The 14,325-nt window shown below is 39.5% G+C and overlaps 1 protein-coding gene across 1 annotated transcript; it reads left to right on the forward strand.

Moving 5' to 3' along the window:
* The first annotated feature begins 508 nt into the window (after positions 1-508).
* On the forward strand, positions 509-11,080 carry LOC134804106 (testis-specific serine/threonine-protein kinase 3-like). The gene is made up of 5 exons (XM_063777047.1): positions 509-688; positions 1,249-1,860; positions 9,038-9,197; positions 9,291-9,380; positions 10,666-11,080. Exons 1-5 carry the CDS (start codon positions 605-607, stop codon positions 10,758-10,760), a joined length of 1,041 nt encoding a protein of 346 aa, XP_063633117.1. The 5' UTR covers positions 509-604; the 3' UTR covers positions 10,761-11,080.
* The last annotated feature ends 3,245 nt before the right edge of the window (positions 11,081-14,325 follow it).

The following is a 14,325-nucleotide window of genomic DNA, read 5'->3' on the forward strand; positions in this document are numbered from 1 at the left end:
ATGAATTATTACGTTTTGTTTTTGTGTTCGATTGTGGTAATTATTAAACTTAATTGTTAGTATATCTTAAGAAAAACATGAGTGCAGGTATTAAGTGACGAAGAAGGATTACATTTTTCAAGTTGTCTAGTAGGTATGTTCTCACTGCTCAGGTGAAAAATTTTGTGTACTACACGAGATCAAAGTTATTTACATCTCGTGCGCTTTTGAGTCCCTTACTACGCTCAAGATTCTAAATTAGATTCACTCGCTACGCTCGTGAATCTATTATAGAATCTTTCGCTTGCACGGGACTCAAAATAAGCACTCGAAGAAATATCAAACTTTGATCTCTTGTTGTACAATTAACTATTTCCTTTTCTTGGTGCGACATGTCACTTTCATATTGTATTCCTGTCAATGTCATACTTTACTCTTTGTCCCTGTCTATCAAACCATGACAGTAATGACATTTCCATTATTTACATTCATATTTACATGAATTATGTATGTCTTTAATGATCTTATTTACACAGAAAAGTAAAAATGGAAACACGCTAAGCAACTGCTTAGCGTGTTTGTAGTAGTGTTTAACGCAACATGCTTTGCTAAAATTAAAACATGAATGGAGTCACCGTCAGTCTGCGCTGCGCTGCGTGAAAAGAAGTTCGTAATGGAAAATATAATCGGTGAAGGATCTTATGCTAAAGTACGACTTGTCTGGGATTTTAAGCTCTATTAGTATTTGTAGGACTTTCACATTTCAAAGTCAGTGCGGTAACGACCACACTCACCATTTAGCGCCAACCGTCCTACCTAAAAGCACCTGGAGAAATATTGACACCAGAAGCCATGTACGGCCATATCCCGAATCACAAAACATATTGACGCTTTCTTGCTATATGGAAGACTCATACGTTTAGAATAGGCACCTACCACGCACGAAGGCTCCTAATTCCTCATCTGGCTAGGGTTGGTAAATGATATATATGCCCATATGACTTCTGCGTATGCACACTACTCAGTGTATGTACCAACTTAAAGGCTTTCTAAAACGCTCGGTTGTTTTGTGCGGTAATCGCAGCATTAGACGCATGCATATATTTTTTATGTGCGTTTGACGCACTGAGTTTCATCTCACGTGCGGTTACTGCTGCATTTACCGTATAAAAAGTTAAAAACAACCGCGCGCTTAAATCCAACTTGTAATGTTTTTCAGACATAACTGGCGTTTCTTAGTACCCACTAAGAATATTATTGTTTGGTTAGGTTTACAGAGCAATATACATTGTTGACGAAACCCACACCATCGATCTAGCCTGTAAAGTGATCGATACATCCAACACTCCCCGTGTCTACCTGTACAAGTTCCTGCCGCGTGAGCTGGACGTTCTCGCCCGCGTCAACCATCCCCACATCATACACGTCACCAACATCTACCAACGCTTCGCCAAGTACTTCATATTCATGCGGCTAAGCGAGAACGGTGATCTCCTACATTACATATCAAGGAAAGGCCCCCTGTGTGAAGCACAGTGCAGAGTTTGGTTGCGGCAACTGATGTGCGCCCTAGAATACCTGCATGCCCTCAATATCGCGCACAGAGACCTTAAGTGCGAAAACGTCCTCATCTCAGCAAATTTCAATGTGAAATTAACAGATTTTGGTTTCGTGCGGCCAATGAGTGACGGTGGGCCCAACGATGATCTGTCAAACACATATTGTGGGTCTCTCTTGTACGCGGCCCCAGAGATACTGAAGGGTGTGCCATATGCGCCTAAAAGTTGCGATTTGTGGTCCATGGGAGTTATTCTATACGCTATGCTTAATAAAGCCCTGCCGTTTAACGATACTTCGGTGCGGGTATTATACGACAAGCAGGTACGTCACTTTAATACACGACAAATTATTTACCTATATTAAAATACAGAAGTTCACAATCATGTCAAAATCAATTAATACAGTATGTAATTTTATACATTTCGAGTTTGCGTTAAATCCGGTAGTTCTGATTTTTTGCAGACGTGTTTATGATGTTGGCCCAATGAATAATAGAAGTTTGTGACTTCGAGCGCCGAACGCAACTTTGTCAAATATCCAAAAAAAAAACCGCGAAAATTTCGGTTTTCTTTTAATTTTGGGCGATTATAACCCTAAAGCACTAATTTTTGATAGTGCATGCCTTCTCAGGACGTTTTTAAAGTGGACTAAATTTGCTACAATGCGAGACTAGAATTGTCTCTGTACATCTAGTAGTTACCGAAATAAAACCTTTCAAAATTTATAATTTGTTGAAATTGTATTCGTAGGGTAAGTAAGTGCCTAACCCCCCAAATAGGGGGGGGGGGGGGGGGGCAAGTGGTCGGCTCCCCAGGTGCAATCTATGCTATATTTCTTTCTGCTCTTAGCAACTAGGGCAAGTTATATATCATTTTCATATAATTTTAGGACGAGCACATTATATTCATACTTTTAAAACGCCAAGTTAAGTGGTTTTTTTTACATTTTTAACCTTTGACTTTGGCCATAATTACATTTCTGTAGAAATCGTCAATTAATCCGCTACATATTTTTTCATAAAAATGTATGACTGCCTGCTTTGAATCTAGTGATACTTTATAGAATAAGGAATCCCTAAATTATATGAAAATGATATATTACTTGCCCTAGTTGCTAAGAGCAGGAAGAAATATATAGCATAGATTGGACCTGGTGATCCGACCCTTGCGCCTCCCTTTTTGGGGGGTAGGCACGGTATGATCTCAAGCTACCTGGCCAAATCATCTTTGTTTGACCTTAGGAACAATCGTGCCAAGCTGTATCGCCTGAGACAAAAGTGCATACACACTGCACTTACCCTAAGAATACAATTTCAAAAAAATATAAATTTTGAAAGGTTTTATTTCGGAAACTACTAGATGTACAGAGATAATTCTAGTCTCGTATTGTAGCAAATTTAGTCCACTTTAAAAACTTCCTGAGAAGGCACTATCAAAAACATGTCCTTTAGGGTTATAATCGCCCAAACGTAGAAGAAAACCGAAATTATCGCGGGTTTTTCGATATTTGACAAAGTTGCGTTCGGCGCTCGAAGTCACAAACTTGTATTATTCATTGGGCCAACATCATAAACACGTCTGCAAAAAATCAGAACTACCGGATTTAACGCAAACGCGAAATGTATAAAATTACTGTATTATATATATGTCGCAGTAAGATAGATAAAGCCGTTATATAGTTATAACCCTAGGGATATAATTATATGACGTAACATAGTTATATGAAAGCGATTCATTACTATCTTACTAGGTATATAACTATAATACGTCTTTAGTTTAGTGATATAGTTACATTACTGGATTAAGTTTAGTGAAATAATAATAGGTAGTTAGTGCAGCGGTGCGGCGGAGGTATAGTTATATCCCTAGGGATATAGTTATGTGCCGTATAATACGTATTATAATCATATTCCTAGTAAGATAGTAATATTGCAATTAGTTGTAATAGTTTTTAGCAATATTACGTAAAAGTACAGGTCGATTCACGAAAGCTGGCGCGAGATTTCTACTGAGTGACAGCTATTTTCATCGCAACCCTTAAAAATAGCAGCATGAAAATATATTAATATTAAGATACATAAAATTGTGTGTGTCTGTGTATTTGATTTTTTACAGGAACATTTGAATTAACCTTAGCCACCAAATGGCGATAATTGTAGGCATATTTCTCTCAGCGACAACTCTTCATTTGGTATAGGATCATTCAAAGTAATGTTTGTTAGCTGTATTGCATTTCTGGGTTAGGTCATTTCTCAAAAAGTTGGCACCGCCACCTGTAAATAGGTTTACGTTAGAACTTTTTTTTCATTATGTATAATTTTTATATATAAAATATTAACACATATTTAGAGAGACTTTTTACACAGAGGCCTAATACTTTGAAAAAGATTTAATAAAAATTGATTACAAAAAAAAATATTGTAACTACGTTTATCCGTTAACCTGCCGTGTCCCAACGCGAGGTACTGATGTTCCGAGCTATGAAAACCACACAAATTATTAACTTAATTTAACGTCATTACCGTATTTTATTAACATATATCCTTAACTTTTAAAGTATTACTACCGCATAACAATATTATACTTATATTTTAAGTTATTCGGCTTCAAAGTTTGTCCAAGGCAATTCTTAACATTCACCTGGCGCGTCACGTTCACGACGATTGTATAACCCCCAGCGCACCTATCCCGTCTCACTCCGCATGAGCCGAAGCCGTCACTCGTCAGCTATCACCTGGTAGGACGAAGACGTGGTTATTGTGCTTCGCAAATAAAACACAAACGACAAAGTATCGGAAATTGGAGTTTGTAATGGATAAGTACTCTTTATCCTGGCGTCGATATCTTGCTAATTGTGTAACCTATCGCATTACTATTAAGATATGTAACGTAATCAATAGTTTAGTTTTATATTCCTAAGTATGGAGTTCATCAAGCTAATACATTTTGTATATTCACGATATAACTGCCATTTTCCCCATCACCTGCATATCGTCCACCTGTCTAAAACTGCCAGGTGGATGAGATTTTGCGACAGGTTAATGTCACTGATACCATAACTAATACTCGTAACTATATAATTATATAGGGGTTATATCGCTTTTGTGTGTTAATTTAGGAATAAAAACTATCCTGTCGGTTAAAGCTGCATATTATTCAAATTTGTGTACTTTTGTCTTAAGTCTCGTTAACCTGTCCAAAAAAGTCAGGTGAATGATGCACTGGCAGGTGAATGAAGCGTCATTCTCCTGCCATATGACAGGTGAACGATAACTATTTAAAATCCACGTTACATATACTCAAACAGTGATTATGTTTATTAAGTCGTTAGTGGACAACTGTTTCTCCATACAAACGTAGACCCCATTTTCCTCCCTGGGTTTTCTTATGAAAAAAAAAATGTTACACTAATATCGTAAGTAGATTTGTGACGTCCCACGGGAAAAGTTTTGTAAAAAGGTGAAAACATGCTCATTTTGTTTATTGTGTGATGAGATGATGGGCGAGAGAGAGAGGTATGGATGAAAAGAAAAAGACATGCTGCGTCGACCCCAAATGTATGGGGCAAGGGCAAGCGAATGATGATGATAATCTGAAACCTCAATGCTTAACGTTTGTTTACCTGACCGATTTTGAAAATTCTTTTTTTGATTACATACGTACGTACGTACATACGTATATGCATACAGATTGGTCGCGTTTTTGTCAAAACCCAGTTCTGATGATGGGATCCATGAAGAATAGAGGGAACTCCTCAAATCTTAAAGGCATACATATAGTGATTTTTGTGTTTTTATTTACAAATCAAGCATATACATTCACAAAAGTGACATTTGATGAAGTGGAACTGCTGATGAAGATCAGAACGGAACTCTTCAACGACGCATAGTTCACGTTTGGCGATTTGGCAATTTCTCTATCTAGGGTACCTACTGCTCTCCCAGCACGTGGTGGATGATCAAAACAGCGTATGCCTATGATGAACCAAGTCTATTCCACTCGTACTACGAGGGTTCAGCATCAGCTCTATCTTGGGTACTGCGCTCCCAAGTGCTCGTTAAGACGTGTTGGATGACCAAAACAGCGTGTGCCTATGTTGCACTAAACCTGAGTTCCACTAGGTACTGCGAGGGTTCATCATCAGCTCTATCTTGGGTTCTGCTCTCCCAAGTGCTCATCAAGACGTGTCGGATGACCAAAACAACATGTGTCTATGTTGCATCAAACCTGAGTTCCAGTAGGTAATGCGAGGGTTCATCATCAGCTCTATCTTGGGTACTGCTCTCCCAAGTGCTCATCAAGACGTGTCGAATGACCAAAACAGCGTGTGTCTATGTTGCACCAAACCTGAGTTCCACTAGGTACTGCAAGGGTTCAGCATCAGCTCTATCTTGGGTACCACTTTTCCAAGTGCTCATCAAGACGTGTTGGATGGCCAAAACAGCGTGTGTCTATGTTGCACAAAACCTGAGTTGCACTAGGTGCTGCGAGGGTTCAGCATCAGGTCTATCTTGGGTACTGCCCTCCCAAGTCCTCATCAAGACGTGTCGGGTGACCAAAACAACATGTGTCTATGTTGCATCAAACCTGAGTTCCAGTAGGTAATGCGAGGGTTCATCATCAGCTCTATCTTGGGTACTGCTCTCCCAAGTGCTCATCAAGACGTGTCGAATGACCAAAACAGCGTGTGTCTATGTTGCACCAAACCTGAGTTCCACTAGGTACAGGGAGGGTTCAGCATCAGCTCTATCTTGGGTACCACTTTTCCAAGTGCTCATCAAGACGTGTTAGATGGCCAAAACAGCGTGTGTCTATGTTGCACAAAACCTGAGTTCCACTAGGTGCTGCGAGGGTTCAGCATCAGGTCTATCTTGGGTACTGCCCTCCCAAGTCCTCATCAAGACGTGTCGAATGACCAAAACAGCGTGTGTCTATGTTGCATCAAACCTGAGTTCCAGTAGGTACTGCGAGGGTTCAGCATCAGCTCTATCTTGGGTACTGCTCTCCCAAGTGCTCATCAAGACGTGTCGAATGACCAAAACAGCATGTGTCTATGTTGCATCAAACCTGAGTTCCAGTAGGTACTGCGAGGGTTCATCATCAGCTCTATCTTGGGTACTGCTCCCCCAAGTGCTCATCAAGACGTGTCGAATGATCAAAACAGCGTGTGTCTCTATTGCACCAAACCTGAGTTCCACTAGGTGCTGCGAGGGTTCAGCATAAGCTCTATCTTGGGTACTGCCCTCCCAAGTCCTCATCAAGACGTGTCGAATGACCAAAACAGCGTGTGTCTATGTTGCATCAAACCTGAGTTCCAGTAGGTACTGCGAGGGTTCAGCATCAGCTCTATCTTGGGTACTGCTCTTCCAAGTGCTCATCAAGATGTGTTGGATGACCAAAACAGCGTGTGTCTGTGTTGCCCCAAACCTGAGTTCCACTAGGTACTGCGAGGATTCAGCATCAGCTCTATCTTGGGTACTGCTCTTCCAAGTGATCATCAAGACGTGTTGGATGACCAAAACAGCGTGTGCCTATGTTGCACCAAACCTGAGTTCTACTAGGTACTGCGATGGTCCAGCATCAGCTCTATCTTGAGTTCTGCTCTTCCAAGTGCTCACCAAGACGAGTTGGATGACCAAAACTGCATGTGCCTATGTTGCACCAAACCTGAGTTCCACTAGGTACTGCCAGGGTGACAGCAAGATTGAATGTTTACTTATTCACAGAAACTTGTTGTTCAATTGGGAATCGAATCGAAGGTGAGGTGGGTCAGAATCCAAAATTTTAATCATCGTAGTGGACAATAAGGTCCCTTTTTATAGAAAATGACACATTTTTCGATTATTTTTACAAGACATTGAAAATGATGTGGTGGACGGGTGGATGACACTCATTTCAGGTGAATGATGACAAGAAACCAGGTTAACGGCAACGGACACAGGTTAATGACGCCTCTCGATAACCTGTCAATATTTTCATTGAAATTTGTACTTATTTCTCGATAACCTGCTTCTACTATCGATAACCTGGAGACAAAATATCTTTCACCTGTCCTTGATATCATATATTCACCTGAATTTCAAACGCCTATATCTTCTACACTAATTGAAGGAATTGCTTCCCTTCCACATTTTCTAATAGTTTAAGTTGCCTTTTAACGATCCCAATAAAAAAAATGCGAAAATGCAAAATTTTTGAAAAACATAAATTTTAACCTGGCGGTGCCAACTTTTTGAGAAACGACCGTTACCAATCTTTCAGAATATGATTATAATACGGCATATAACTATATCCCTAGGGATATAACTAAACCTCCGCCGCACTGCCGCACTCCTAATACCTACAATTACTATCTTACTAGGAATATATATGATTATAATACGTAGGTACTATACGGCATATAACTATATCCCTAGGGATATAACTATACCTCCGCCGCACCGCTGCACTACTACCTATTATTATTTCACTAAACTTAATCCAGTAATATAACTATATCACTAAACTAAAGACGTATTATAGTTATATACCTAGTAAGATAGTAATGAATCGCTTTCATATAACTATGTTACGTCATATAATTATATCCCTAGGGTTTTATCTATCTTACTGCAACATATACAGACGGGGTGTTTCGTTCAGAGGGCCTACCGCGAACACCGAAGTTCATTAATTTCAGGCATCTTCCTCTTTTACTTTAATGTTGGCGTAATTAGAGTGACAGAGATAGTTGCTCGAAATTTACGAACTACGTTTTTCGCGGTTATATTTCGGTCGGTTTCGGGTCAGGGGGGCGATTTTTGAATTTCGATCGCTCGATTTCGTCACTCGAAAATCGGTGGAAAACGGAGAAAAGCTAATTTTTGAAATACGAGCGATATACATTTGGAATCGAGTGGTATCGACCACTCGTTTTCAATTCTATTTGTAGAATTGAAATGCCTAGTAGTGGAGATATTATTGAACAAAATACACGAAATCGAGCGGTCGAAATTCAAAAATCGGCTCCCAGACTTAGAGCGGTTTCGCACTACGTCCGATCCGAATCCGATCCGAACCCGTGAAAATATGGTCCGTAGTAGCCGTAGAACTATTTCTATGGTAAGTTACGCACAGCACACGTTGAATGACGGAAATAAATCGGATGACGGAGATCGGATCTAGTGCGTAACTTACCATAGGAATAGATTTACGGCTACTACGGACCATATTTTCACGGGTTCGGATCGTATTCGGATCGGACGTAGTGCGAACCGCTCTTCGCCAATGATGCAGACGATGAGCTCCGATTTGACCTCCATGTATGTTCAGCAAAAAGGTTTCGGACACTCGTTATGTAATACACACCGTATATGTATAGGTTCTTAGTATTAATATATAAACTGAAATAAAAACAAATTAAAATATTTTCTGAAAATAATTTAATTGGTTCTAATACTTCTAATAGTACTTAGTATTAACTATAATATGAGCCTGATTATTACGTATTTTGTTCCAAGATACAGCGCAAGTGGCGGTTTCGATCGAAGGTAGTTACTATGCTGTCGAAACAGTGTTTGGGCCTAGTGACAACACTGTTGGAGCCGAACGCGCAGGCACGGCCCACGGCGTCCGCAGTCTTGCACGGGCCGTGGATCGGCATGGAGCCGCGAATAGCCAGTAAGACCTTGGTCTCCGGTTGACGCCGTAAATCTGCGTAGCCTATTACCAGAAACAGTATATTATTATAACAATAACAATTTAATTTTGCAGTGTATACTCAACTGGAGGAATCACTGTTAAAACACACAATGAAAGATTTAGACAAACCGCGCCATTTCGAGGAATGTGATTCTGAAACAGGTAGCGTAAAAGTTTTGTGCAGTATAGGTATTTAGACAGGTTAATACATAGATTTAGCTAAAGTATTAGCTAGGCGCTTAAGAGCCAACGGGAGTGGTCATTTCTCCATACGAACGTACTCCTCGTTTTCCTCCGTGGTTTTTGAAGCTAGAGCAATGATTTTTTCAACACAGATTAATATTGTCAATATCTGTGTCGGACCGTTTTGCTTTTTTTGATATTTTTGTTTTTTAAGGCGCTAGAGCCCTTCAAAAATGGCCAAAATGGCCTAATTGACTATGCCGCAATGAGAGGCGTGGCATTCAAAACTGATATCAATTAGCCAAAAAAGCAAAACGGTCCGACACAGATAATTTCATAATCATTTAGATTTCCAAATTTGGTTACGATTGGTTAAGTTTTGGAGGAGGAAACAGAGGAGTACGAAACCTCGATTTTTGAGATTTGTACGCAGGATTTTTCGCCTTGTCCTTATCGCACTACTTTTAGGTGCCGCTTCCGTTAGCGAGACGGGTATATTTACCTAAAATATTTAAAACTCAGCTCCTGTTTCGTCTTAAAGCAAACTGCGTGATGTGTCAACATGGAAGTCACCGCCACGATTACACTTATTTACCAATTCTAGGTAGGTAAGCTTAGTCAGTTTATACTGTGGTTTAGACCTACCTATAGGTCATTTCAGGAGAGTTGAAATGATTGGATAATTTATCTTAATTTCTAACCGACTTCCATATCTCAAAAGGAGGAGGTTATCAATTCGGTTGTATGTTTTTTTTAATGTTTGTTACTCCATATCGCCGTCATTACTGGACCGATTTTGAAAATCCTTTTTTTGATATAACATAAAAGTTTATTTCTAATTTTCAAAACGTCGTCCAGATTTCTGCACTGTTTCTTTTTTTTTGATTGTATGATATAAGTATGCAAATGTAAACAGATTAGTCCAGTTTTTATCAGAACCCAGTTCTGATGATGGGATCAATGAGGAATCGAGGGAACTCCTCAAATCCTAAAGGCATACATATAGTGATTATTTATCTATTACATACAAGATTATCTATCTAAGCTTGCTCGAGCGCAAAGTACTTACTGTCGCAGCGCAAGCCTACAGCAGAAAACTAAATATAGATGGTCAAGCAAATCTTGTCAGTAGAAAAAGGCGCGAAATTCAAATTTTCTATGGGACGATATCCTTTCGCGCCTACATTTTTCAAATTTGCCGCCTTTTTCTACTGACAAGATCTGCTTGACCCAGTATACTTAGGCAATTATTATTTCTTTACAGGTATACGTAATAATACAATTAAAACACTAAAGGAAATAGATCCAAAACTGATGGCTCCAGTTAATTGTAGTGGACCTTTGGCGCAAAGAAAATAACGTATTTTGCTGAACATAATATAAACCAGCCGCACGTATTTAGCCAAACTTTTTAACAGCTGCCTGAGTTGAGCGAAATTTCGGTACAGTCAGCATCAAATATCATATCCATATTGTGATTGATTTGGCTGTCACTTCGGCTGTCAATGTATATTTAATGCTGATGGTACCTATGTAGCAGTGTTGGCCGAAACGTTAATGCAATTGAAAATTCTTGACCATTAACCAGTACAAGTTGAACCGTCAACTGTAACCGTCCGTTACCGTTTTCGGTTCAATTTGTACTGGTTAATGGTCAATTGCAATTAACGTTCGGCCAACACTGCTATGTAGTCTATGTACCTAGGTGGTATTCCACCTGTCCAATTTCTTTGTCCAATGTCAGTGCGTCTCACTCTGTCATTAAAGCAAAATGTGAGACGCAATACACATTGGAATACCTACCACCCTAACTTAGTAAATTTTTGGCACAATTACTTATTGAAATTGTATTCACATGTTATCACTCAGCAATTGTTTATTTTATGTGTACCATTATTTTACACAAGTAAACTACTTGTCTACAAACGCCAATGTGTTATTGTTTCTCCTGTTTCCTGTTCCTACAGTCAGACCAAGCTAACTCTGCATCTGCACAGACTTTGCAATGACAGTTGGTAGTTGTATCCTAAAGGGTCTGATATGATTTAGCAACTAATCCCATCATGATTAAGCCTCGGCCCTAGTTTTACCATGACTTTTCTACGCTTCAAGAGTACGTTACGATTCTATAATTTTATTGTTTTCTGTGGACTTTACAGCCCAGAATAAAAAAATATAAATATAAATTATTTTATTTCCAATATTGTGCAGTTAGTCAGCAGAAAATGCATTAAATCAGATTAAATGAGAGTAATTAATACCTTACTATTCACGACTCACTTATTTATATACATTAGATATGAGCGCCGATAGGCATTTAGCCGGCGGCGGCGCGCCGGTCAATATCGGTCGGCGGCGGCGGCGAATCGGCGGCGTGGCCTTGAAACACCTTTGATTAATGAAAAAAGAATTCAAACCAAAATTTTACCGAATTTACACGTTTTTGCTGTAAGAAAGTTATAAAATAAGTGCATTTTTCAATTGCAAGCAAAATTTATTGAATAAAGGTACGAAAAAAGTTTTATATAGTATAAACGGTATCGAGCGGCATCAGAGGCGGTCTTAATCTTGGCGAGGCCCTGGCCGGAAGATCTTTGCGAGGCCCTTATCTATTGTGCTAAGTAAAAAGTAGCGGATTGACTGTATCAGGGAAACATCTGGTCGACTGTCCAAAGAGCCGAAGTGAGGAAAATCAAGCTCCGTTATTAACCAATATCGACCCAACAAACCAGTTTATGTCAAAAAGTGAGGCCCAAGGCCGAGCTCCACCTAACACCGAAGACCAGATTCCGACGCCTTCCCATCCGAGGCCAGAGGCTGAGCTGCAGGTAAGCATACAGCTTAGAATCGAACGCCAAGTGTGAGCTTGGCTGACGGCCGAATGCGCGGAGTGCCGATTACGGCGCGCTTCTGTGCGAGGCCGAAGGCCAAGCTGCAAGAGGGCAGAGCTTGGAATTGGTCCAGTGTAAGCAAGACCGAAGGCCGATAAAGACCGTGGCCATAGTGTTAAAGACCTCTGGGGCTCTCCTGTAGGTGCATTCGTGCGAGGCCAAAGGCCGTGCTGCAGTGGAGCTAAGATTGGAGAAGAACCAAGCATTTTAAAAGCGAGGCCAAAAGTTACGCTCCAAACAGGGCCGAAAACTTGGAGGTTCAGATAGCGGCTTACTTCTATGCGAGCGATGCGAGGCCAAAGATTGGTCTGCGAGAGAGCAAAGCTTGAAATTTGAACAATGGCCAAGCTTAAAATGAGACCTGATTCCGTTTCCGATGCCTTCCGTGCAAAGCCAACGGCCGGACCTTTGGGCGTGAAAACGCTTAATATCTGAAATTAACCCCCTTTTACACCTTTTTAAGACATTTAAACCATGCTTGCAATAATTGAATTCGCGGTGAATGACGGATGAGCTAGCCAGCTGGCAAAATTAGTCATTTCGTTGCTCTAACACTAGTAGCGCGGTTACCAAACAGAAAAGTTTGAATTTACCATCGATGTTTTAGAATTATATGGACCTAAAATACCTTTTGAATGTCTATAAGCTATTCAGACTGGCGCCGTTAAAGATCTAAACTAGATAAAATATATATTATCTGATTCTGAACGTAGTAGTATCTAACAAGGTCACGCCGATGCCACGCCGATAGCGCAGCGTCGGCGGCGCGTAAATTTTGTCGGCGGCGGCGGCGCGCCGGCGCGGCGCTCATATCTAATATACATACGCTTACAGCGATTTTGAGAACCTGGAAGATCAGAGGCCGTGGGTCAATTTTTAAAGAGGGTGTTTTTTTGACATTTGTATGGCAATTTTTTATTTTTGGAAAATCAGATTTGTAATCATCGTTTTAGAAAGGGTTTTTAACAACATAAAATATATTGTACGAGGCACCACTCTACTTTTTATAGTTAGCTAGATATGGACGTTTAAATAACGACAATTGTATGGCACTATTTAGCCATTTGTAAGTCGCTTTTGACATGTATATGGCATTTTTTCGACATTGTATGGCAGTATCAACATTTTGATGGCACTATTTATTGTTTTTGTGGCATTTGTAAGACCCTGACAACATTTGTATGGCACCTTTTCGACATTTGTATGGCAGTATATCGACATTTGTATACCACAATCGACACTTATACGGTCAAAATAGCCGTACAAATGTCGCCATACAAATGTTGCCAGTGATATTTTTTTGCGAAATTTCCTACGCAATATAACCAATTCTCTTATTTATTTTACGATATATCTTAACACTGTATTTGTAACTATTATTGTAAATTACACATTTTTTTTCGACTGTATACCAACATATTAAGCGTCCATACAAATGTCGTTGTAGTTGTACCAAAATATATCGAAAGAGATTCTTGTCTGTTTTTATATTAATAAAACTGCTTCCACGTCCACATTAGATGTTGATCGACGCCCAACTAACCGCACTTTTGTGTCATAAATTTAATTTAACCGTTATTCAATAGACAATGAAAATTTTGGGGGGTATCTTTACGTCATAACAAAACATGTGCCGCGCGGGACAACGATAAAAAGGCTTCCATTGTTTTATTAAATAACGCATTAAACTATCGAAATTATTAAATCCATTCTCTAGAAAATGCTCTTTATAAAAATATTAAAAATATATAGTTATTCATATCATAATACGTTGCCTACATCCAAAGTTGTGATTTTTTTATTGGGTGTGTGCCGCCACTGGGACACGCCAAAAACGGCAAATTTCGCCGTTTTTGGAACTTCAAATGCGATTTTGTCAGAAACAAATAATATTTAAGGTACAGTTGTACATTATATTTAAAGTTTACAATACATTGGATGAAAATATATAAATACCAAGTCTTTAAGTCCTATGGACTTCGAGTTATAGTCGTGGGACAGCAAAAAATGCCTATTTGAAAATTGACCCCCCT

Source organism: Cydia splendana, chromosome Z, assembly GCF_910591565.1.
Source record: "Cydia splendana chromosome Z, ilCydSple1.2, whole genome shotgun sequence".
NCBI lineage: Eukaryota > Metazoa > Arthropoda > Insecta > Lepidoptera > Tortricidae > Cydia > Cydia splendana.